Source organism: Oncorhynchus kisutch, linkage group LG7, assembly GCF_002021735.2.
Source record: "Oncorhynchus kisutch isolate 150728-3 linkage group LG7, Okis_V2, whole genome shotgun sequence".
Taxonomy (NCBI): Eukaryota; Metazoa; Chordata; class Actinopteri; order Salmoniformes; family Salmonidae; genus Oncorhynchus; species Oncorhynchus kisutch.
The window spans coordinates 52,794,346-52,821,153 of record NC_034180.2 but is presented as its reverse complement, the minus strand read 5'-3'; the positions used below and the strand labels follow the sequence as shown (position 1 = coordinate 52,821,153).

The 26,808-nt window shown below is 47.3% G+C and overlaps 1 protein-coding gene across 1 annotated transcript in view; it reads right to left on the bottom strand.

Annotated features, from left to right (window-relative positions):
- Positions 1-11,246: 11,246 nt before the first annotated feature.
- The window catches only part of dcaf5 (ddb1 and cul4 associated factor 5), a 26,067-nt gene continuing 10,505 nt past the window's right edge, over positions 11,247-26,808 (bottom strand). Inside the window, exons 7-10 of the mRNA XM_031829324.1 lie at positions 19,453-19,519; positions 19,224-19,351; positions 15,290-15,436; positions 11,247-14,375 (exon numbers count right to left, since the gene is read on the bottom strand). Coding sequence (XP_031685184.1) covers positions 13,041-14,375; positions 15,290-15,436; positions 19,224-19,351; positions 19,453-19,519 — 1,677 coding nt within the window. The 3' untranslated portion in view covers positions 11,247-13,040. The remainder of the gene's footprint in view (positions 14,376-15,289; positions 15,437-19,223; positions 19,352-19,452; positions 19,520-26,808) is intronic.

The following is a 26,808-nucleotide window of genomic DNA, read 5'->3' as shown; positions in this document are numbered from 1 at the left end:
TGTCCTGGAGGAGGAGGAGGAGGAGGAAGAGATTGTGTCTGCAATGAAGGACAGGCAGCTTCAGATGACCCACTGCCTAGTCGACCCTAGATGATGTTCTCCTGATCAGGTGGATCTGACCACAAGACTCCTGATCAGGTGGATCTGACCACAAGACACCTGATCAGGTGGATCTGACCACAAGACACCTGATCAGGTGGATCTGACCACAAGACACCTGATCAGGTGGATCTGACCACAAGACACCTGATCAGGTGGATCTGACCACAAGACACCTGATCAGGTGGATCTGACCACAAGACACCTGATCAGGTGGATCTGACCACAAGACACCTGATCAGGTGGATCTGACCATAAGACACCTGATCAGGTGGATCTGACCACAAGACACCTGATCAGGTGGATCTGACCACAAGACACCTGAAGACAATAGAGTACTAAGAAAAGGAGCTTGGAGTGAAGTTGTGTGTGTGTGTGTGTGTGTGTGTGTGTGTGTGTGTGTGTGTGTGTGTGTGTGTGTGTGTGTGTGTGTGTGTGTGTGTGTGCGTTCGATCACTCTCTGGCCTCTACACAAGGCATTCCAACCATGTTGTAGTGAATACAAACGATGCAGTCCATCCTGCTTTCAGTTGCAGAGATCAATTCCTTGTATGGGATAAGTAACTGGGGAAACAATGACAATGTTTTTAATCGTTGTATTAAAGTATTACGAGAGTTATGTTTATTCCTTCTCAAAACAATGGAGAGCAGAAAAAATTAAAAAATCCAAAAATTATATTTCCCAATTCTAATTTCTGTTAAGATCCTGTTAACCACAAAAACAAAACAAGACTAATTCTGCTGAAAAGCCATCAGAGGAAGTTGTATTTATTTAGAAGTCTCTACAGGATTGGTGGGTCCCACACGGAATGGTTGAGCTAACGTAGGCTAATGCGATTAGCATGAGGTTGAGCTAACGTAGGCTAATGCAATTAGCATGAGGTTGAGCTAACGTAGGCTAATGTGATTAGCATGAGGTTATAAGTAACAAGAACATTTCCCAGGACATAAACATATCGGATATTGGCAGAAAGCTTACATTCTTGTTAATATAACTGCACTGTCCAATTTACAGTAGCTATTACAGTGAAATAATACCATGCTATTGTTTGAGGAGAGTGCACAGTTATGAACTTGAAAAGTTTTTAATAAACCAATTAGGTACATTTGGGCAGTCCTGAAACAAAATTTTGAACATAAATGGAATGGCTCATTGGATCAGTCTAAAACTGTGCACATGCACTGCTGCCATCTCGTGGCCAAAATTGAAATTGCACCTGGGCTGGGATAATACATCATCATTTTCTTTCTATTGTCTTCTATCAGATCTAATGTGTTATATTCTCCAACATTAATTTCACATTTCCTCAAACTTCAAAGCGTTTCCTTTCAGATGGTACCAAGAATATGCATATCCTTGCTTCAGGTCCTGAGCTACAGGCAGTTAGATTTGGGTATGTAATTTTAGGCGAAATTTTAAAAAAAGGGTCTGATCCTTAAGAGGAATTATTAAGAACAAAGCCGACAGGAACTATGCATTCCAAATAGGGCTCTGGTCTAAAGTAGTGCACTATATAGGGAATAGGGTACCATAGGGCTCTGGTCAAAGTAGTGCACTATATAGGGAATAGGGTGCCATAGGGCTCTGGTCGAAGTAGTGCACTATATAGGGAATAGGGTGCCATAGGGCTCTGGTCAAAGTAGTGCACTATATAGGGAATAGGGTGCCATTTGGGATCCAGGGTGCCATTTGGCATCCAGAGTGACTGCTTGGCTGGAACGTCACACTGCTATGGCCAGCAGCACTAAGTGGAGACTAGAGAATTAGCTTGATAACCCTTAACAAATCTGTCTGTCAGTTTGGCCTCCAGATCATCACATGACCAGGAAGACAGATATATCAAAATGACTAGCAGGTGCTCTAGAATCAACACTTAGACCACGATAACCTGTGGTGATAACCTTCACCAATATGTATGTCTGATCTGTTCTCAGATCACCACCACTTCAACACAGACTCATGATAGCCTGGTCGCAGATGTGTTTGTGCTGTATCCAGCTCCTACGGGACCATATGGGACCACGGGAGTTTAATGAAGCACAAACAGATGTGGCCCATGAGGACATATAAATAGAATGATTAGACTAGTTTCTATATCTATGCATGAGGTCATGTGAGGTATAGAATATATATGATTGTCAGATAGAATGAATTCTATCTGAAACGATTATATTTCTGTCTGCGAGGTTCAGAATGTCTCTCTGCGTCATTGTTCTGGTGAAGGGCGAAACTTCAAGCTTTTAATAATTGCTCAAATAAATCGTATGTGTTTACTAGTGAGCGAGCGTTGGTCCTTTTCCTTTTCAATGAGAATCAGGTTTCACATAACTAGCCCAGGAGGGACTCAGGACTAGGGTTGTGGCCGTTATGACATTTTGTCAGCCGGTTATTGTCATGCAAAAGCCTGCTGGTCTCACCGTAATTGACCGTTAATTAACATAAACCCTTTTAGCAACTCCAGGCCTCCACGCGCACAATCTGCTGATGCGCGCCTCCTGAACATCGACATTTTAATTATAAAAAAAAAAAAGTGGAATAAATACACGTTATATATACACCATCATAATAAAATTAACATGATATCAAGGAAATATATTTCAGAAACTGTAGACAGCCCCACTCTGCGCGCTGGAGAAAGGAAGGAATGAGAGATGGAAACGCGTGGCGGTGAGATATGCTGTAGCTACAGGTAATGTGTCAGCCTAGGCAATAAAAAATCACTATAATTGTAGGCTTAGCCGCTCTGCACAATCAACAAACCAACAACATCGCCCAGACTCATGAACAGAAAGTTTGGAGTGTAGGACTCCCGAGTGACACAAGGCACTTACATCTGTGTTAGAGGCGTCACTACAGACATCAAAACATGCTGCGATCGGGAGTCCCTTAGTTTCGGCGCACAATTGGCTCAGCGTCGTCCTGATTAGGGGAGGGTTTGGCCGGGGTAGGCCGTAATTGTAAATATGAATTTGGTCCTGACTGACTTGACTAGTTATTAAATAAATAAATTAAAAACAGTAGCATAATGTACCCAGTCCATTCAGTACGCATAATAATACACATTCAAAGGCGGTTACTGGAATGTGTTCCTAGTAATAGGCTAGATCAATTATGTAGGTACGAAATAAATCTTAAATCCGTTTTTTAATTGTTTTTCTGCTGTTGTAATATATGGTAGACTTTGTGCGAAAAAAAAAAAAACATGAGCTGGCGCACACCCAGATTTTTTTTTTTTGGGTGGAGGTGCTGATTTACTGCGAATAAACTATAAACTGTGAAAATAAACACTCTATATATAAACTCCCGGTAATTTATTTGGTAAATCAGCAATGTTTCGGCATCACTGTGATTTCAGGGTGTTCGATGATATAGACTACTAGACAGTACAGCCAGCCAGGATGATATAGACTACTAGACAGTACAGCCAGCCAGGATGATATAGACTACTGGATAGTACAGCCAGCCAGGATGACAGACTACTAGACAGTACAGCCAGGATGACAGACTACTGGACAGTACAGCCAGGATGACAGACTACTGGATAGTACAGCCAGCCAGGATGGCAGACTACTAGACAGTACAGCCATCCAGGAGGATATAGACTACTAGACAGTACAGCCAGGATGATATAGACTACTAGACAGTACAGCCAGGATAATATAGACTACTGGACAGTACAGCCAGGATGACAGACTACTAGACAGTACAGCCAGCCAGGATGGCAGACTACTAGACAGTACAGCCAGCCAGGATGGCAGACTACTAGACAGTACAGCCAGGATGACAGACTACTAGACAGTACAGCCATGATGACAGACTACTAGACAGTACAGCCAGCCAGGATGACATAGACTACTAGACAGTACAGCCAGCCAGGATGACAGACTACTAGACAGTACAGCCATGATGACAGACTACTAGACAGTACAGCCAGGATGACAGACTACTAGACAGTACAGCCAGCCAGGATGTCAGACTACTAGACAGTACAGCCAGGATGACAGACTACTAGACAGTACAGCCAGCCAGGATGTCAGACTACTAGACAGTACAGCCAGCCAGGATGTCAGACTACTAGACAGTACAGCCAGCCAGGATGTCAGACTACTAGACAGTACAGCCAGCCAGGATGTCAGACTACTAGACAGTACAGCCAGCCAGGATGATGTAGACTACTAGACAGTACAGCCAGCCAGGATGATGTAGACTACTATACAGTACAGCCAGAATGATATAGACTATTAGACAGTACAGCCAGCCAGGATGATGTAGACTACTAGACAGTACAGCCAGGATGATATAGACTACTAGACAGTACAGCCAGGATGATATAGACTACTGGACAGTACAGCCAGGATGATATAGACTACTGGACAGTACAGCCAGGATGACAGACAGTAGCTCTGTGAACTTGTCTTAAAGGCAACTCTTCGGGCATCGTGGTTTCCAAGACAACCAACTACAGTCGATGAGATAATTCCGCCCTCTTCCACTGTGAAGGAGTCTGTTCCAAATGGCACCTCTCTTACCTCTAAGATTCAAATCAGGAAGGCTGGAGACTGCACGTGACGAATAAACTTTGATTTAATCTGGTCTTGAAGGCTGGTTTAACTTCGTCCAGTAAGCGTAACATAAATCACTCCGTTTCCTATTCCTACGGGCATAGTGGGAACGAATACAAACGTACAGTATGATCATCAGCATTGAATCACGTTTCTCCTCCTCTTTCCTATTAGCCACGTGCGGTATGTCACAATAACAAACATTCCTCGCGCTTGCTGTTTAACCTACGGGCTTCACCGTCCTCTCTCCCAACCAATGGGCATAAATGTTGAGATGTGTTTATATACGGGAATTTATCATTATTCTCTCGCTTGCTGTTTTTACAAAAACAATGTACAGTATCGATAGCAGCAGTAACGGATAGGGCCACCTGCCGTCACGTCGTCAGGCTCCGAGGGTCTTCCCTCAGTGAGGAGGACATTTCCCAAACTATGTAATAAGATTCCATATTGCATTCAGTCATTGTTCATTCACTTAAGCCTGTACTCGATTGAACTACTGTTGACCAGGGCCCATAGGGCTTGTAAGTGCACTATATAGGGAATAGGGTGCCATTTGGGATTCAAATAGTGCACTATATAGGGAATAGGGTGACATTTGGGACTAAGTAGTGCATTATATAGGGAATAGGGTGAGATTTGGGACTAAGTAGTGCACTATATAGGGAATAGGGTGCCATTTGAGACTAAGTAGTGCACTATATAGGGAATAGGGTGCCATTTGGGACACATTTGGTTTCTGTCTGAGAGGGCGGGGCTTCTTTTTTTATCTGATCACAGGAAGTTAGTCCTTTTATGGTTATTTAGCCCACTGTTAGTCACTGTGAATGGAGTCTTCTTTTGGTACAGACCTAGCCTACATCAACCCTGTGGAATTTATTCCTCTCCCTGTCAATTACACTGAAATTGTTAGCTGCTGTTAGTTGGTACTATACATAGTAGTGTATTTAGGAATGTTACTCAATATCGAGATGAAAATTGTATTCAATCTGAAAATGAAACGTGGAGTAATACAGTACGTTGGATTCATTAACTGTGAAACAACAATGTGTGGATCCACAGGTCTCATCTTTATCATTTAATGAAAAAAAAACTATATTTTTCTTGTCATCTTTAGTTTAGTTTAGTCCAGGGCTTTCCAACCCTGTTCCCGAAGAGCTACTGTCATCTTTAGTTTAGTCCAGGTCTCTCCAACCCTGTTCCCGAAGAGCTACTGTCATCTTTAGTTTAGTCCAGGGCTCTCCAACCCTGTTCCTGAAGAGCTACTGTCATCTTTAGTTTAGTCCAGGTCTCTCCAACCCTGTTCCCGAAGAGCTACTGTCATCTTTAGTTTAGTCCAGGGCTCTCCAACCCTGTTCCTGAAGAGCTACTGACATCTTTAGTTTATTTTAGTTCAGGGCTCTCCAACCCTGTTCCTGAAGAGCTACTGTCATCTTTAGTTTAGTTTAGTCCAGGGCTCTCCAACCCTGTTCCCGAAGAGCTATTGTCATCTTTAGTTTAGTCCAGGGCTCTCCAACCCTGTTCCTGAAGAGCTACTGACATCTTTAGTTTATTTTAGTTCAGGGCTCTCCAACCCTGTTCCTGAAGAGCTACTGTCATCTTTAGTTTAGTTTAGTCCAGGGCTCTCCAACCCTGTTCCCGAAGAGCTATTGTCATCTTTAGTTTAGTCCAGGGCTCTCCAACCCTGTTCCTGAAGAGCTACTGACATCTTTAGTTTATTTTAGTTCAGGGCTCTCCAACCCTGTTCCTGAAGAGCTACTGTCATCTTTAGTTTAGTTTAGTCCAGGGCTCTCCAACCCTGTTCCCGAAGAGCTATTGTCATCTTTAGTTTAGTCCAGGGCTCTCCAACCCTGTTCCTGAAGAGCTGCTGTCATCTTTAGTTTAGTCCAGGTCTCTCCAACCCTGTTCCTGAAGAGCTACTGTCATCTTTAGTTTAGTCCAGGTCTCTCCAACCCTGTTCCCGAAGAGCTACTGTCATCTTTAGTTTAGTCCAGGGCTCTCCAACCCTGTTCCTGAAGAGCTACTGTCTTGTAGGGTTTTAACTCCAACCCTAATCTAGCACACCTGATTCTAATAATTAACTAGTTGATATGCTGGTTAGTTACAACATGGGTTTGGAGTGAAAACCTACAGAAGGGTAGCTCTCCAGGAGTGCCCTGATTTAGTTCATAGATTGGTTTAGTCTAGTGTGCTGTTCTGCTATGCTAGTCTATGGTTTGGTCTAGTGTGCTGTTCTGCTGTGCTACAGTCTAGTGTGCTGTTCTGCTATGCTACAGTCTATGGTTTGGTCTAGTGTGCTGTTCTGCTATGCTACTGTCTATGGTTTGGTCTAGTGTGCTGTTCTGCTATGCTACAGTCTATGGTTTGGTCTAGTGTGCTGTTCTGCTATGCTACGGTCTATGGTTTGGTCTAGTGTGCTGTTCTGCTATGCTACGGTCTATGGTTTGGTCTAGTGTGCTGTTCTGCTGTGCTACAGTCTAGTGTGCTGTTCTGCTATGCTACAGTCTATGGTTTGGTCTAGTGTGCTGTTCTGCTATGCTACAGTCTATGGTTTGGTCTAGTGTGCTGTTCTGCTATGCTACAGTCTATGGTTTGGTCTAGTGTGCTGTTCTGCTATGCTACAGTCTATGGTTTGGTCTAGTGTGCTGTTCTGCTATGCTACAGTCTATGGTTTGGTCTAGTGTGCTGTTCTGCTATGCTACAGTCTATGGTTTGGTCTAGTGTGCTGTTCTGCTATGCTACAGTCTATGGTTTGGTCTAGTGTGCTGTTCTGCTATGCTACAGTCTATGGTTTGGTCTAGTGTGCTGTTCTGCTATGCTACAGTCTATGGTTTGGTCTAGTGTGTTCTGCTATGCTACAGTCTATGGTTTGGTCTAGTGTGCTGTTCTGCTATGCTACAGTCTATGGTTTGGTCTAGTGTGCTGTTCTGTTATGCTACAGTCTATGGTTTGGTCTAGTGTGCTGTTCTGCTATGCTACAGTCTATGGTTTGGTCTAGTGTGCTGTTCTGCTATGCTACAGTCTATGGTTTGGTCTAGTGTGCTGTTCTGCTATGCTACAGTCTATGGTTTGGTCTAGTGTGCTGTTCTGCTATGCTACAGTCTATGGTTTGGTCTAGTGTGCTGTTCTGCTATGCTACAGTCTATGGTTTGGTCTAGTGTGCTGTTCTGCTATGCTACAGTCTATGGTTTGGTCTAGTGTGCTGTTCTGCTATGCTACAGTCTATGGTTTGGTCTAGTGTGCTGTTCTGCTATGCTACAGTCTATGGTTTGGTCTAGTGTGCTGTTCTGCTATGCTACAGTCTATGGTTTGGTCTAGTGTGCTGTTCTGCTATGCTACAGTCTATGGTTTGGTCTAGTGTGCTGTTCTGCTATGCTACAGTCTATGGTTTGGTCTAGTGTGTTCTGCTATGCTACAGTCTATGGTTTGGTCTAGTGTGCTGTTCTGCTATGCTACAGTCTATGGTTTGGTCTAGTGTGCTGTTCTGTTATGCTACAGTCTATGGTTTGGTCTAGTGTGCTGTTCTGCTATGCTACAGTCTATGGTTTGGTCTAGTGTGCTGTTCTGCTATGCTACAGTCTATGGTTTGGTCTAGTGTGCTGTTCTGCTATGCTACAGTCTATGGTTTGGTCTAGTGTGCTGTTCTGCTATGCTACAGTCTATGGTTTGGTCTAGTGTGCTGTTCTGCTATGCTACAGTCTATGGTTTGGTCTAGTGTGCTGTTCTGCTATGCTACAGTCTAGTGTGCTGTTCTGCTATGCTAACAGTCTATGGTTTGGTCTAGTGTGCTGTTCTGCTATGCTAACAGTCTATGGTTTGGTCTAGTGTGCTGTTCTGCTATGCTAACAGTCTATGGTTTGGTCTAGTGTGCTGTTCTGCTATGCTAACAGTCTATGGTTTGGTCTAGTGTGCTGTTCTGCTATGCTAACAGTCTATGGTTTGGTCTAGTGTGCTGTTCTGCTATGCTAACAGTCTATGGTTTGGTCTAGTGTGCTGTTCTGCTATGCTAACAGTCTATGGTTTGGTCTAGTGTGCTGTTCTGCTATGCTAACAGTCTATGGTTTGGTCTAGTGTGCTGTTCTGCTATGCTAACAGTCTATGGTTTGGTCTAGTGTGCTGTTCTGCTATGCTAACAGTCTATGGTTTGGTCTAGTGTGCTGTTCTGCTATGCTAACAGTCTATGGTTTGGTCTAGTGTGCTGTTCTGCTATGCTAACAGTCTATGGTTTGGTCTAGTGTGCTGTTCTGCTATGCTAACAGTCTATGGTTTGGTCTAGTGTGCTGTTCTGCTATGCTACAGTCTATGGTTTGGTCTAGTGTGCTGTTCTGCTATGCTACAGTCTATGGTTTGGTCTAGTGTGCTGTTCTGCTATGCTAACAGTCTATGGTTTGGTCTAGTGTGCTGTTCTGCTATGCTACAGTCTATGGTTTGGTCTAGTGTGCTGTTCTGCTATGCTAACAGTCTATGGTTTGGTCTAGTGTGCTGTTCTGCTATGCTAACAGTCTATGGTTTGGTCTAGTGTGCTGTTCTGCTATGCTAACAGTCTATGGTTTGGTCTAGTGTGCTGTTCTGCTATGATAACAGTCTATCGTCTGTTCAAGGGTCATGTTTCTTTCACTGCAGTGTTGAAGATTAGTTACCGTGGTGACTTGGTACCGTGTGGGTGCAGAAACATCTATCCAATATTTCAAAAATAAAGGGAACACTAAAATAACACATCCTAGATCTGAATGAATGAAATATTCTTATTAAATACTTTTTTCTTTACATAGTTGAATGTGCTGACAACAAAATCACATAAAAATGGTCAATGGGAATCAAATTTATCAACCCATGGAGGTCTGGATTTGGAGTCACACTCAAAATTAAAGTGGAAAACCACACTACAGGCTGATCCAACTTTGATGTAATGTCTTTAAAACAAGTCAAAATGAGGCTCAGTAGTGTGTGTGGCCTCCACGTGCCTGTATGACCTCCCTACAACGCCTGGGCATGCTCCTGATGAGGTGGCGGTGGTCTCCTGAGGGATCTCCTCCAGGACCTGGACTAAAGCATCCGCCAACTCCTGGACAGTCTGTGGTGCAACGTGACGTTGGTGGATGGAGCGAGACATGATGTCCCAGATGTGCTCAATTGGATTCAGGTCTGGGGAACGGGCGGGCCAGTCCATAGCATCAATGCCTTCTTCTTGCAGGAACTGCTGACACACTCCAGCCACATGAGGTCTAGCTTTGTCTTGCATTAGGAGGAACCCAGGGCCAACCGCACCAGCATATGGTCTCACAAGGGGTCTGAGGATCTCATCTCAGTACCTAATGGCAGTCAGGCTACCTCTGGCGAGCACATGGAGGGCTGTGTGGCCCCCCAAAGAAATGCCACCCCACACCATGACTGACCCACCGCCAAACCGGTCATGCAGGAGGATGTTGCAGGCAGCAGAACCGTCTCCAGACTCTGTAACGTCGGTCACGTGCTCAGTGTGAACCTGCTTCCATCTGAAGAGCACAGGGCGCCAGTGGCGAATTTGCCAATCTCTGTGTTCTCTGGCAAATGCCAAACGTCCTGCACGATGTTGGGCTGTAAGCACAACCCCCACCTGTGGACGTCGGGCCCTCATACCACCCTCATGGAGTCTGTTTCTGACCGTTTGAGCAGACACATGCACATTTGTGGCCTGCTGGAGGTAATTTTGCAGGGCTCTGGCCGTGCTCCTCCTTGCACAAAGGCGGAGGTAGCGGTCCTGCTGCTGGGTTGTTGCCTTCCTACGGCCTCCTCCACGTCTCCTGACGTACTGGCCTGTCTCCTGGTAGCGCCTCCATGCTCTGGACACTACGCTGACAGACACAGCAAACCTTCTTGCCACAACTCGTATTAATGTCCCATCCTGGATGAGCTGCACTACCTGAGCCACTTGTGTGGGTTGTAGACTCAGTCTCATGCTCCCACTAGAGTGAAAGCACCGCCAGCATTCAAAAGTGACCAAAACATCAGCCAGGAAGCATAGGAACTGAGAAGTGGTCTGTGGTCTCCACCTGCAGAACCACTCCTTTATTGGGGGTGTCTTGCTAATTGCCTATAATTTCCACCTGTTGTCTATTCCATCTGCACAACAGCATGTGAAATGTATTATCAATCAGTGTTGCTTCCTAAGTGGACAGTTTGATTTCACAGAAGTGTGATTGACTTGGAGTTACATTGTGTTGTTTAAGTGTTCCCTTTATGTTTGTTGAGCAGTGTATTTTTACCTCCAGTCCTGATGTGCTTTAAGGATTGTTGTGGACTTAGAAGCTCCAATTTAGTTGTTTTTCTATTAAAAATAAAAACATTATAAAATGTGATTTTGAGTGATGAAAACCTACAAAACAGGGAAAAATCTGAAACCTGGAAAAACTAAACTAAGATTTTATAGGGCCCTAGATAAGGCTCGGGATCTATTCCTGGGTTACTTTTACATTTTCCCGCTGTACCGAAACGAACGGTTACCCCAAAACCTTAATACGTACCTGACTGTGGGTTTGGTGAACACCACTAATTATTATTGTAAAATAGATAAACATTCCTTACAATGAATAGAGGCTCAGAAATGGCAGTGAAATCATTGATAAATGAATGATTCTTTAATTGAAGAAAGCAGCAACAACAAAAAGACACTTGCTGCTGCTTGGTAACAGAGGGTTTGGGTCAGGAAGGAGAGGAGACGAGAGCAATCGATTCCTTTTAAACACTGAAATCATAATAAATCATACCTTCTTTAATGCACAACTCAAACAGCTGGGTTGGGCTGGCTCCACCAGATTGCCATGGAAACGCATAAACTTCACCAAGCTAAGCACTGAAAAATCTAAATGAATCCAGTCTCGTTTTAACTCCAATTGAAATCAAATCCGCAGTCGAAAAGCTTTAGTCCTGAATTTCAGCCCCCCCATGAGTGTTCTCTTAAAATTCTGTATTTGTTTCAAAACATGAACATAAAAAATAAAATAAAATTCTGCCTTAAGACTAAATGACTAGCAAAATAATTAACAATAGCATTACTATCAATATGATTACTTATATGTTAGTAAATTATGGCATCTTTGTGGTTTGACCACAGAAGTGATGACCTCACTGTGATTTGCTCACAGAAGAACACGTGTCCCAATGGGCGGTGGGTGAAGAAGCCACTTTAGGACCAATGGAATGGTCTAAAAATGCCAGCTCCACCCGGTCCGCGCAAAACCACCTCGCCCAATCTCTCAAAATTGCGAGACCCTTTTTAGAGTGACGCCAAACCAAGAAACTGGATTGTAAAAACACATTGAAAAGCCACCCTAAATTGAGTCTCAGGCTTCTGAAATGACACCCAATCCCTCAAGTCTACGGGTTACTGTAGCCCTAAGGTCTACGGGTCACTGTAGCCCTAAAGTCTACGGGTCACTGTAGTCCTAAAGTCTACGGGTCACTGTAGCCCTAAAGCCTACGGGTTACTGTAGCCCTAAAGCCTACGGGTTACTGTAGCCCTAAGGTCTACGGGTTACTGTAGCCCTAAGGTCTACGGGTTACTGTAGCCCTAAAGTCTACGGGTTACTGTAGCCCTAAAGTCTACGGGTTACTGTAGCCCTAAAGTCTACGGGTTACTGTAGCCCTAAAGTCTACGGGTTACTGTAGCCCTAAAGTCTACGGGTTACTGTAGCCCTAAAGTCTACGGGTTACTGTAGCCCTAAAGCCTACGGGTTACTGTAGCCCTAAAGCCTACGGGTTACTGTAGCCCTAAAGCCTACGGGTTACTGTAGCCCTAAAGCCTACGGGTTACTGTAGCCCTAAAGCCTACGGGTTACTGTAGCCCTAAAGCCTACGGGTTACTGTAGCCCTAAAGCCTACGGGTTACTGTAGCCCTAAAGCCTACGGGTTACTGTAGCCCTAAAGCCTACGGGTTACTGTAGCCCTAAAGCCTACGGGTTACTGTAGCCCTAAAGCCTACGGGTTACTGTAGCCCTAAAGTCTACGGGTTACTGTAGCCCTAAAGTCTACGGGTTACTGTCTATGGGTTACTGTAGCCCTAAAGTCTACGGGTTACTGTAGCCCTAAAGTCTACGGGTTACTGTAGCCCTAAAGCCTACGGGTCACTGTAGCCCTAAAGCCTACGGGTCACTGTAGCCCTAAAGCCTACGGGTCACTGTAGCCCTAAAGCCTACGGGTCACTGTAGCCCTAAAGCCTACGGGTTACTGTCTACGGGTCACTGTAGCCCTAAGTCTACGGGTCACTGTAGCCCTAAGTCTACGGGTTACTGTCTATGGGTTACTGTAGCCCTAAAGTAGTACACCATAGGGAACAGGGTGTCATTTGAGACGTAACCGGTCCTAAACCAAATGATCACCTGGCACCTCAGGTGCAATCATCATGTCTTGAACTTCTTCTCTGAGGTCTCCGACCCCCCTGACCCCTCCCCTGACCCTTGACCACTTGACCCAAGGTGAGTCCGTTTCAGCGCACCCTGGGATGGGCCTCTCTGAGACGATGACGACCCCCCCTCCTCCCCCTCCTCCTCCTCCTCCACCAGGGTCCTAGTGCCTGCTGATTTCAACTCTAAGGTCTCTCTCTCTCCCTCGGAGTCTGAGGATTCAAATAGGTCTGGAGCCAGGCGACCCCTACAGCCTACCGGCACCTCAGTCATGTCAAGGTGCTGCAGCCCGTTCAGCCCAGGGCTGTGGTGTCTGGAACTAGGGGAGATCCAGCGACTATGATCTGACTCATCGGCCTCTTCAGGACTATCTAAGCCCTCGGCCATCCTCTCTAAAGCAGCCCTCCTCTCCCCAACCCTTCCTGCCCGGGACTCGTTCCTCTGCTGCAGGGCGTCTTGAGACAGAAGGGAGGCGATGAGGAGCCCCTCCTGCTCCGCTCGGTCGTCCTGGCTGTCCAGAGACACCGCAGGGCTAGAACCAGGAAGGGTGTGCGACTTGCGTCTCCCCGTTTTAGAGCCACTTCTGTGGGGTCCGATTTGAACCGAGTCCTGGTCCTGCTGAAGCTCCGTGGAGGACGCGGAGGAGGATGAGGCCTCGTCGATTGAGATCTTGGGGTAGGAGCAGGAGTCGACCCCCCCGGGGTACAAGGCCTGGGCGGACTCGGGGCGCCCCCCACTGGACAGGCGGGGGAAATGCATGCGGCGCCAGCGGGCTGCAGTACGTTGTCTCCTACTGGCTCTCCTCTGCTCCTCGTCCTCAGAGCTGGTGGAGGAGGTGGAAGAGGAGGAGCTAGAGGAGGCGCCGGCGGGGGAGGAGGTGGGGCTGGAGAGGGTGGAGTTGTCTCGGGGGCTGGGAGAGCGAGGCCGGGGCATGGGGTCTGGCCAGAATCCACTGGAGTCAGAGTCCTCTCCCACCAGGTCCAATAAGAACACAGACTGCTGATATCTGCTGCCACGCCTCCTCGGCTGCAGTGGCTCCACCCCTTCAGGATGCTCCGCCCCCGAGGCCTCGGGGGCAGCTAATGAGGACGATGAGGAGTGGTCTGAGTCGGCGGTAGCAGCAGCAGAGGGCGGTACAGGCGTGGCGACTCCACTCCCAACCAGGACCCCGGCGCCGTCTCTTATAGCCCGTGTGGAGCGACGTCCCCTGGCGTGGAGCTGCAGGATAGCCCCCTCGCTCAGGTCACTGTCTGAGTCCGAACTCCAGCCCTCGATCTCCCGACGAACCAGAGAGTCAAAGAAGGCCATCATACGAGGATCCTCCTGGATGGACTGAGATGACATGCAACAGTTCTTAATTAGTCACCACAAAATGTGTGTGGTGTGTGTAGGGAGGGTGTTATATATGAAAAAGTAATGCACTATATAGGGAAAGGTAGTGCACCATATAGGGAAAGGTAGTGCACCATATAGGGAAAGGTAGTGCACCATATAGGGAAAGGTAGTGCACCATATAGGGAAAGGTAGTGCACCATATAGGGAAAGGTAGTGCACTATATACAGTGCCTTGCGAAAGTATTCGGCCCCCTTGAACTTTGCGACCTTTTGCCACATTTCAGGCTTCAAACATAAAGATATAAAACTGTATTTTTTTGTGAAGAATCAACAAGTGGGACACAATCATGAAGTGGAACGACATTTATTGGATATTTCAAACTTTAACAAATCAAAAACTGATTGGGATGTTTAAAGCTTCTTCATGATGCTCTCTGCGCTTTTAACGGACCTCTGAGACAGTGCAGGTGCATTTATACGGAGACTTGATTACACACAGGTGGATTGTATTTATCATCATTAGTCATATAGGTCAACATTGGATCATTCAGAGATCCTCACTGAACTTCTGGAGAGAGTTTGCTGCACTGAAAGTAAAGGGGCTGAATAATTTTGCACGCCCAATCTATCAGTTTTTGATTTGTTAAAAAAGTTTGAAATATCCAATAAATGTCGTTCCACTTCATGATTGTGTCCCACTTGTTGTTGATTCTTCACAAAAAAAATACAGTTTTATATCTTTATGTTTGAAGCCTGAAATGTGGCAAAAGTTCGCAAAGTTCAAGGGGGCCGAATACTTTCACAAGGCACTGTAGGGAAAGGTAGTGCACTATATAGGGAAAGGTAGTGTACTATATAGGGAAAGGTAGTGCACTATATAGGGAATCATTTGGGACGTGGACCGGTGTTACCTGTGAGACGTAGTCGTGGCTCAGGCCACTGCCGCTGTTCAGGACCAAGTTGATGTACTCCTCGTGGCTGTACAGACTCCTGGACTTATCCTCCACATGACTATCCAGGTCTCCCAGACTCTCCGTCTGCTGGTAGGGGCTCCACGCCTGGGGGTCGGACAGAGGGGTTTGAGGGGGAGAGGACAAGGACAGGAGAGGAGGGTTAGAGTTTAAATTGAACACCTGGTTGGGCCTGTATCAGCTCTCACACCTCGGGTACGTTGAAGATGATGATGGACCAACAGCAGCCTTGGGACCACCTGGAGGAGCGGAGGTTGAGATGAATTAACACCAAATCCTTTCCTTTTACAAGCTCAGGCCGCTACGTTTGTCTGGGCTGGAGAGTGTCAGAGAGACAGCGGAGAGTGTCAGAGAGACAGCGGAGAGTGTCAGAGAGACAGCGGAGAGTGTCAGAGAGACAGCGGAGAGTGGCAGAGAGTGTCAGAGAGACAGCGGAGAGTGGCAGAGAGACAGCGGAGAGTGGCAGAGAGACAGCGGAGAGTGGCAGAGAGACAGCGGAGAGTGATCACCCGATATTCGGATGACCCTTGGAATGAGCACCCACTGTGTTAACTAGCAGTTTGAGTTTGTGCATTTACCATAACCACATGTAACGTCTGGGTGTCCATTAGTTTAGGCATCAAAAGTTAACTCACTTTTCAATTCGATCGAGTTGCAACATAAAACCGATCGGAATACCGAAGAATGCCGAAGACAGGCCGTCATTTTTGTTCTGTTTTGTTGGTGATGTCATATGGAGGATCCACCGAGCCCAGTCCCTACAACAGGGCTCTTCCTGGAGATCTACTGTCCTGTGGGTTTTCAGTCTAACCCTAATTTAACACGTCTGATTCTACTAATTAGCTGCTCAATGATACCTTCACTAGCTGAATCAGATGTGCTAAATTAGGGTTAGACAGTAGATCTCCAGGAAGAGGGTTGGACTGAAAACCTACAGGACAGTAGATCTCCAGGAAGAGGGTTGGACTGAAAACCTACAGACAGTAGATCTCCAGGAAGAGGGTTGGACTGAAAACCTACAGACAGTAGATCTCCAGGAAGAGGGTTGGACTGAAAACCTACAGACAGTAGATCTCCAGGTAGAGGGTTGGACTGAAAACCTACAGACAGTAGATCTCCAGGAAGAGGGTTGGACTGAAAACCTACAGACAGTAGATCTCCAGGTAGAGGGTTGGACTGAAAACCTACAGACAGTAGATCTCCAGGTAGAGGGTTGGACTGAAAACCTACAGACAGTAGATCTCCAGGAAGAGGGTTGGACTGAAAACCTACAGGACAGTAGATCTCCAGGAAGAGGGTTGGACTGAAAACCTACAGACAGTAGATCTCCAGGAAGAGGGTTGGACTGAAAACCTACAGACAGTAGATCTCCAGGTAGAGGGTTGGACTGAAAACCTACAGACAGTAGATCTCCAGGTAGAGGGTTGGACTGAAAACCTACAGACAGTAGATCTCCAGGTAGAGGGTTGGACTGAAAACCTACAGACAGTAGATCTCCAGGTAGAGGGTTGGACTGCCCTGTCTTACGATGGAAACTCCAACATAAATATCTTCAAACGTATAACGTGAAATTAAACCAAATCTTATGCACTCGTAACTCCTGGTTTCAACTACATTTTCTGCGTATTTACAAGAAAATACTATGAATTTGCAAAATCAGCTTGCGAGGTTGCTATCCAACTAGCCTGTAGCACTGCAGAGTAAGTAGGTTATCAACACCTAGCTGTGGGTGGCAGGTAGCCTACGGGTTAGAGCATTGGGCCAGTAACCGAAAGGTTTCTGGTTCGAATCCCCGAGCTGACAAGGTAAGAAAAATATGTTGTTCCGCCCCTGAGCAAGGCACTGTTCCCCGGGTGCCGAATACGTGTTGATTATAGCAGCACCCAGCGCCTCTCTGAGAGGGTTCGGTTAAATGCGGAAGACATTTCAGTTGTACAACTAGCTTCAATATTAAAGCAAACCAACCTAAAGCCATTCCGCTAACGAGCCTCGCTAGCCAACCAGCACAGTTGACAGTTAGCCACAAATTACAACTCGAGACCAACTAGGCACAAGCAGGAACCCACAGTACACAAATTACAACTCAAGACCAACTAGCACAAGCAGGAACCCACAGTACACAAATTACAACTCAAGACCAACTAGCACAAGCAGGAACCCACAGTACACAAATTACAACTCAAGACCAACTAGCACAAGCAGGAACCCACAGTACACAAATTACAACTCAAGACCAACTAGCACAAGCAGGAACCCACAGTACACAAATTACAACTCAAGACCAACTAGCACAAGCAGGAACCCACAGTACACAAATTAAAACTCAAGACCAACTAGCACAAGCAGGAACCCACAGTACACAAATTACAACTCAAGACCAACTAGCACAAGCAGGAACCCACAGTACACAACTAAAACAAAGAAGATACAAATCAACAAGAGAACGGACTCTTATGGATGAACGGCTGATGCCCATCCAATGGTAAAGAGTGGATGAGTTTGCAACCAAAGAAGAGCCAAAGGAGGGAGGCACTTCAGAGGCCATTTTACCATCCAAGGAAGTCAGTGAGGGTAGCTAACCCAATAGCGATATAGCGAGGTAAATCTGAAGTAGATAGATTCCTGCGGCAATAACCCAGCGATCGGAGGAAAGCTCCAGGCAGATGGAAATCGTCACAACAGCAGTCGGTGAGCGCTAAGCCAAGATCGAACATCTCTGGTTCCCTACTTCAGAGAACAGGTCAAAAAGTTGACCAAAGAAGTATCCGAAAAACAGACCGGTACTAAAATATTAGAGCAGGCAGGAATTCTTTTCCATTTTGGTTTTGAGGCAGGGGGAAAGCCGAGCAGGATCATGTGAGAAATCTGATTGGTTGATTACGTCACACCTCCTCGTGATTGGTGGATTGTAGCTCACCACAGCAAACACGCTTGTCTTCATGGTTGGCAAAGATTAACCAGATATCTCCACATGACGTTGACAAATAGTGCATTCTATATCGTTTTTAAAAATATAGTTATAGGTAGCCAACTACAGCTAAATTACTTTGTCTATGACTACATTGTTACTTTGGTAAATAAAACTCATGCTATCTTCCCTTTAAAAAGTCAGTTCCGCCTCCCGGGTGGCGCAGTGGTTAAGGGCGCTGTACTGGGCGCTGTGCCATCAGAGACTCTGGGTTCGCGCCCAGGCTCTGTCGTAACCGGCCGCGGCCGGGAGGTCCGTGGGGCGACGCACAATTGGCCTAGCGTCGTCCGGGTTAGGGAGGGCTTGGTCGGTAGGGGTGTCCTTGTCTCATCGCGCACCAGCAACTCCTGTGGCGGGCCAGGTGTAGTGCGCGCTAACCAAGGTTGCCAGGTTGCCGGTGTTTCCTCCGACACATTGGTGCGGCTGGCTTCCGGGTTGGATGCGCGCTGTGTTAAGAAGCAGTGCGGCTTGGTTGGGTTGTGTATCGGAGGACGCATGACTTTCAACCTTCGTCTCTCCCGAGCCCGTACAGGAGTTGTAGCGATGAGACAAGATAGTAGCTCCTACAACAATTGGATACCACGAAATTGGGGAGAAAGGGGTAAAATTCACAAAAAAAAAGTAGGTTCCAAGACAAATTGTGATGCAATGTATTGACATGATGTTGTAATGATATGAATCAATCGTGTCCCAAGTCATTTTACAAATAAATAAAGCATAAAGTCACACACCTTAACTGTTATAAATTATGTAAATATAGTGAGAAAGAAAACGACCTCAATGACGTCAAACGAACATTCAACCATGGAGAGATGGAAAAACTAAATCATGACGATGACTTGACGTGCACGCATCACGACGACGTAATGCTGAGGTCACTGACGACGACATCCCCGCTAAACGTACCTTGATGACCTTCTCGACCCCGGAGGAGCAGATCATATAGGTGCTGGGGTTAAACCGGACTTGGTTCACGATGGAACGGTGACCTTTCAGGACCATGGACGCTCCGTTGACCACACGACCCGGGCCTCCTGGAAGGGGGGGGGGGGGGGGGGGGGAGCAGGGCGGAACGAGAGAGAGACTGTAATCTCAGGGACACAGATGGACACACTGATAAGAAACACACACTTACCTGCTTCAGGATCCTTGGGGATTCTCCACATGTAAAGGTTGAAGTCATCTGATCCAGACAAGATGTACTGTAGGAGGACAACAGAGAATAAGACAACCCCCAATGGCACCCTATTCCCTATATAGCTCACTACTTTAGACCAGAGCCCTATTCCCTATATAGTACACTACTTTAGACCAGAGCCCTATTCCCTATATAGCTCACTACTTTAGACCAGGGTCCTATTCCCTATATAGCTCACTACTTTAGACCAGGGTCCTATTCCCTATATAGCTCACTACTTTAGACCAGGGTCCTATTCCCTATATAGCTCACTACTTTAGACCAGGGTCCTATTCCCTATATAGAGCACTACTTTAGACCAGGGTCCTATTCCCTATATAGAGCACTACTTTAGACCAGAGCCCTATTACCTATATAGTGCACTACTTTAGACCAGAGCCCTATTCCCTATATAGTACACTACTTTAGACCAGGGCCCTATTCCCTATATAGTTCACTACTTTAGACCAGAGCCCTATTCCCTATATAGTACACTACTTTAGACCAGAGCTCTATTCCCTATATAGTACACTACTTTAGACCAGGGCCCTATTCCCTATATAGTTCACTACTTTAGACCAGAGCCCTATTCCCTATATAGTACACTACTTTAGACCAGAGCTCTATTCCCTATATAGTGCACTACTTTAGACCAGAGCCCTATTCCCTATATAGTTCACTACTTTAGACCAGAGCCCTATTCCCTATATAGTACACTACTTTAGACCAGAGCTTATTCCCTATATAGTGCACTACTTTAGACCAGAGCCCTATTCCCTATATAGTTCACTACTTTAGACCAGAGCCCTATTCCCTATATAGTACACTACTATAGACCAGAGCTTATTCCCTATATAGTGCACTACTTTAGACCAGAGCCCTATTCCCTATATAGTACACTACTTTAGACCAGAGCCCTATTCCCTATATAGTACACTACTTTAGACCAGAGCTTATTCCCTATATAGTGCACTACTTTAGACCAGAGCCCTATTCCCTATATAGTTCACTACTTTAGACCAGAGCCCTATTCCCTATATAGTTCACTACTTTAGACCAGAGCCCTATACCCTATATAGTGCACTACTTTAGACCAGAGCCATATTCCCTACATAGTGCACTACTTTAGACCAGGGCCCTATTCCCTGTGTAGTGAATAAAGTAGTGTACTATGTAGGGAATAGGGCCCTGGTTTACAGTATTGCACTACATAGGGAATAGGGTCCATTGGGGACAGAGGATAAGAGTTAAAGTCCTCTGACACACTACCATCCTCATACACATTGCATTGACATAGTGACCTTTATCATGGTGTTACAAACAACAATCAGGTAATATTCTCTTCCCCATCTTGATAAAAGGAGAAGTTGATACCACACGATAAAATCACCAAAACCCAAAACTGTCTAGACAGGCAAGGGAACATCTACCTTAGGATTCCTAAAGATATATATTCCATTTCAGTAGAGGCATAGTATGCATCCCAAATGTCTCCCTATCCCCTATGGGCTCTTTAAAAAAATATATAGTTCACTATATAGGGAATAGGGTTGCATTTGGGACGCCTCCCACAGACAGACGGGACAACAGAACCCACACACACAGACAGACGGGACAACAGAACCCACACACACAGACAGACGGGACAACAGAACCCACACACACACACAGAGAGAAGGGACAACAGAACCCACACACACACAGAGAGAAGGGACAACAGAACCCACACACACACAGACAGAAGGGACAACAGAACCACACACACACAGACAGAAGGGACAACAGAACCACACACACACAGACAGACGGGACAACAGAACCCCACACACAGACAGACGGGACAACAGAACCCCACACACAGACAGACGGGACAACAGAACCCCACACACAGACAGACGGGACAACAGAACCCACACACACAGACAGACGGGACAACAGAACCCACACACACAGACAGACGGGACAACAGAACCCACACACACAGGCAGACGGGACAACAGAACCCACACACACAGACAGACGGGACAACAGAACCCACACACACAGACAGACGGGACAACAGAACCCACACACACAGACAGACGGGACAACAGAACCCACACACACAGACAGACGGGACAACAGAACCCACACACACAGACAGACGGGACAACAGAACCCACACACACAGACAGACGGGACAACAGAACCCACACACAGACAGACGGGACAACAGAACCCACACACAGACAGACGGGACAACAGAACCATCAGGTCCAGTCCTTTTTCAGTGAAGGGCCTATAGTCATAAAGCCTCAGAGTTAAAGGCGCTGCGTAATCGTCAACCCGGTGTCTGCATTGTCAACCCGGTGTCTGCATTGTGGAGCTATTCGGAGCCCTCTGCACTGTTACCACATTTGACAGGCGCAGGGCGATGCGGAGCTCGACTAGGCCTCCGAAGTCTCCACAATTGCGTCACACCGTCGCTTCCGACCACATTTTAGGCTCAAGCGTTAAATTGTCTCTAAGGGCTCTGATCTAAGATCAGTTTAGTTTGGTCTTTTGAGATCATCATAAGATTACATGGACAGGCGGGACCTGATCCTAGGATCAGCACTCCAGACGCGTTATGAACAAACGGGGCCTCGAACCTCCGTGTAAAACAAGCAGTGAGTTCAGTACAGTAGAAATTTATTTACGACAAAAACAAAAAAAAACGCTTCTTTGAGGGAAGATACATCACGTCTCAGGTTCTAACTTGTACAAAACACACTGAGCAGAAATATGTTTGCCGTCTGGTGCCAGCCAACTAGGAGTCAAAACCCCAAGCCAGAAGAGAAAAATGACCCAACATCTTCCCTGTCTCACCAGCGTAGGAGGTCTCCAACGGGTTGAGTAGCTGCTCGCAGCGTAATTATGAGGAACTCGCCAATAAATTCTGAAACGAGTTTCAACGCAAACTGTCAAACAAATCTCACAATGTATGGAGACGCCTCAAGCTCCCGGCTAATATCCAATCAAATCCACACGGACATTAACCCACTCCTAGCTAGCCACAATTGGCTTAAAAAAGACAAACATCTGACAATATTTCCCCTGTATGTCTTTATGGTGCGTGAATGTGTCTCCCATTACCATCGATAAGGATAACAGAGACCCCCCCAAAAAAATTCTCAATTAAATGTTAACTGCAGAAAGATTAAAGATCTACTACACAATTCTAGACCAGCACATTCCCCTCTCTTACAACGCACAATTAAAGATCTATTACACAATACAAGGGTCTTCTGATGCGATTTAAGCATCGACATGGACTCAGAAGGTCCAACTTCATGGTTTCTCTATGAGCAATTGTAATTTTGAGTGGTAAACTGAGAACCTGGGGAAAATACAAAAAGTGCCTATTAAAAAGCTAGGAATAAATGAATGAGTGGCTTGTGCCATTTTTTATCATTTATAAGTAGACCCCTGCACTAGGGTGATTCCTACGTACTACTGTACCATGTTTGACTGACTGCTTTTTGAGTCACAAACCTCAGCGGGCCACAGCGTGGTTTTTAAAATCTCTACTATGTATTGTCAACTATAGAATCATCAGCCATTTCATTCCTGGCTGCTGTCTGACTCCGTAGCCGGGTCTCCCCCCCCAGACAGCAGCCGGGTCCCCCCCCCCCAGACAGCAGCCGGGTCTCCCCCCCCCCAGACAGCAGCCGGGTCTCCCCCCCCCCCCCAGACAGCAGCCGGGTCTCCCCCCCCCCCAGACAGCAGCCGGGTCTCCCCCCCAGACAGCAGCCGGGTCTCCCCCCCAGACAGCAGCCGGGTCTCCCCCCCAGACAGCAGCCGGGTCTCCCCCCAGACAGCAGCCGGGTCTCCCCCCCAGACAGCAGCCGGGTCTCCCCCCCAGACAGCAGCCGGGTCTCCCCCCCAGACAGCAGCCGGGTCTCCCCCCCAGACAGCAGCCGGGTCTCCCCCCCAGACAGCAGCCGGGTCTCCCCCCCAGACAGCAGCCGGGTCTCCCCCCCAGACAGCAGCCGGGTCTCCCCCCCAGACAGCAGCCGGGTCTCCCCCCCAGACAGCAGCCGGGTCTCCCCCCCAGACAGCAGCCGGGTCTCCCCCCCAGACAGCAGCCGGGTCTCCCCCCAAACAGCAGCCGGGTCTCCCCACCCAGACAGCAGCGTGCCGTAGCCGGGTCTCCCCCCCAGACAGCAGCGTGCCGTAGCCGGGTCTCCCCCCCAGACAGCAGCGTGCCGTAGCCGGGTCTCCCCCCCAGACAGCAGCCGGGTCTCCCCCCCAGACAGCAGCGTGCCGTAGCCGGGTCTCCCCCCCAGACAGCAGCGTGCCGTAGCCGGGTCTCCCCCCCAGACAGCAGCCGGGTCTCCCCCCCAGACAGCAGCGTGCCGTAGCCGGGTCTCCCCCCCAGACAGCAGCCGGGTCTCCCCCCCAGACAGCAGCCGGGTCTCCCCCCCAGACAGCAGTGTACCGTAGCCGGGTCTCCCCCCCAGACAGCAGTGTACCGTAGCCGGGTCTCCCCCCAGACAGCAGCGTACCGTAGCCGGGTCTCCCCCCCAGACAGCAGCCGGGTCTCCCCCCCAGACAGCAGCGTACCGTAGCCGGGTATCCCCCCCAGACAGCAGCGTACCGTAGCCGGGTATCCCCCCCAGACAGCAGCGTACCGTAGCCGGGTATCCCCCCCCAGACAGCAGCGTACCGTAGCCGGATCTCCCCCCCCAGACAGCAGTGTACCGTAGCCGGGTCTCCCCCCCAGACCAAGGCTACAGACTAAAATAGTTCCGAATAAAATAAATGACTTTAGGTATTCCATCTGTGTGGTTCAGATGGAAAGCGTGTTACGGTTGTGAAGCGAAGGTTGTGGGTTCAAGTCCAGCAGGGATCACATACCCATAACTATACTATAAGTCAATTTAGATACAGGTGTCTGCTTACAAACACAGATGAACAAAGATGAGTATATATATATAAATAAATAGCTCAAAGAAATAAAGGGAACACTTAAACAACACAATGTAACTCCAAGTCAATCACACTTCTGTGAAATCAAACTGTCCACTTAGGAAGCAACACTGATTGACAATAAATTTCACATGCTGTTGTGCAAATGGAATAGACAACAGGTGGAAATTATAGGCAATTAGCAAGACACCCCCAATAAAGGAGTGGTTCTGCAGGTGGTGACCACAGACCACTTCTCAGTTCCTATGCTTCCTGGCTGATGTTTTGGTCACTTTTGAATGCTGGCGGTGCTTTCACTCTACTGGTAGCATGAGACGGAGTCTACAACCCACACAAGTGGCTCAGGTAGTGCAGCTCATCCAGGATGGAACATCAATGCGAGCTGTGTCAAGGTGGTTTGCTGTGTCTGTCAGCGTAGTGTCCAGAGCATGGAGGCGCTACCAGGAGACAGGCCAATACATCAGGAGACGTGGAGGCCGTAGGAGGGCAACAACCCAGCAGCAGGACCACTACCTCCGCCTTTGTGCAAGGAGGAGCAGGAGGAGCACTGCCAGAGCCCTGCAAAATGACCTCCAGCAGGCCACAAATGTGCATGTGTCTGCTCAAACGGTCAGAAACAGACTCCATGAGGGTGGTATGAGGGCCCGACGTCCACAGGTGGGGGTTGTGCTTACAGCCCAACACCGTGCAGGACGTTTGGCATTTGCCAGAGAACACCGAGATTGGCAAATTCGCCACTGGCGCCCTGTGCTCTTCACAGATGGAAGCAGGTTCACACTGAGCACGTGACAGACGTGACAGTCTGGAGACGCCGTAGAGAACGTTCTGTTGCCAGCAACATCCTCCAGCATGACCAGTTTGGCGGTGGGTCAGTCATGGTGTGGGGTGGCATTTATTTGGGGGGCCGCACAGCCCTCCATGTGCTTGCCAGAGGTAGCCTGACTGCCATTAGGTACCGAGATGAGATCCTCAGACCCCTTGTGAGACCATATGCTGGTGCGGTTGGCCCTGGGTTCCTCCTAATGCAAGACAAAGCTAGACCTCATGTGGCTGGAGTGTGTCAGCAGTTCCTGCAAGAAGAAGGCATTGATGCTATGGACTGGCCCGCCCGTTCCCCAGACCTGAATCCAATTGAGCACATCTGGGACATCATGTCTCGCTCCATCCACCAACGCCACATTGCACCACAGACTGTCCAGGAGTTGGTGGATGCTTTAGTCCAGGTCTGGGAGGAGATCCCTCAGGAGACCATCCGCCACCTCATCAGGAGCATGCCCAGGCGTTGTAGGGAGGTCATACAGGCACGTGGAGGCCACACACACACTACTGAGCCTCATTTTGACTTGTTTTAAGGACATTACATCAAAGTTGGAACAGCCTGTAGTGTGGTTTTCCACTTTAATTTTGAGTGTGACTCCAAATCCAGACCTCCATGGGTTGATAAATTTGATTTCCATTGATCATTTTTGTGTGATTTTGTTGTCAACACATTCAACTATGTAAAGAAAAAAGTATTTAATAAAAATATTTCATTCATTCAGATCTAGGATGTGTTATTTTAGTGTTCCCTTTATTTTTTTGAGCAGTGTGACATATATATATATATATATATTAAACCCTTGAATGAGTAGGTGTCCAAACTGTTGACTGGTACTGTATATACATGCACACATATATACCCACGCAAAATACGAAAGTATAGGAACACCTGGTCAAAATGGATTCGGCAATTTGAGTCACATCCGTCGCTGACAGGAGTATAAAAGCGAGAACACGGCCACGCAATCTCCATAGACAAACATTGGCAGTAGAATGGCCTTACTGAAGAGCTCCCGCCATAGGGTGACACATTCTCATCATGTCAGTTTGTCATATTTCTGCCCTGCTAGAGCTGCCCCCGGTCAACTGTAAGTGATGTTATTGTGAAGTGGAAACGTCAAGGAGCAACAACGGCTCTGCAGCAAAGTGGTAGGCCACACAAGCTCACATAACGGTACCGCCGAGTGCTGAAGCGTGTAAAAATCATCTGTCCTGGGTTTCAACAACACTCACTACAGAGTTCCAAACTGCCTCTGGAAGCACCGTCAGCACAATAACTGTTTCGTCAAGAGTTACATGAAATGGGTTTCCAGGCCGAGCAGCCTCACACAAGCCTAAGATCACCATGCACAATGCCAAGCGTCGGCTGGAGTGGTGTAAAGCTCGTCCCCATTGGACTCTGGAGCAGTGGAATCACACTTCACCATCTGGCAGTCCGACGGAAGAATCTGGGTTTTGCAGATCCTTAGAGAACGCTACCTGCCACAATGCATAGTGCCAACTGTAAAGTTTGGTGGATGAGGAATAATGGTCTGGGGCTGTTTT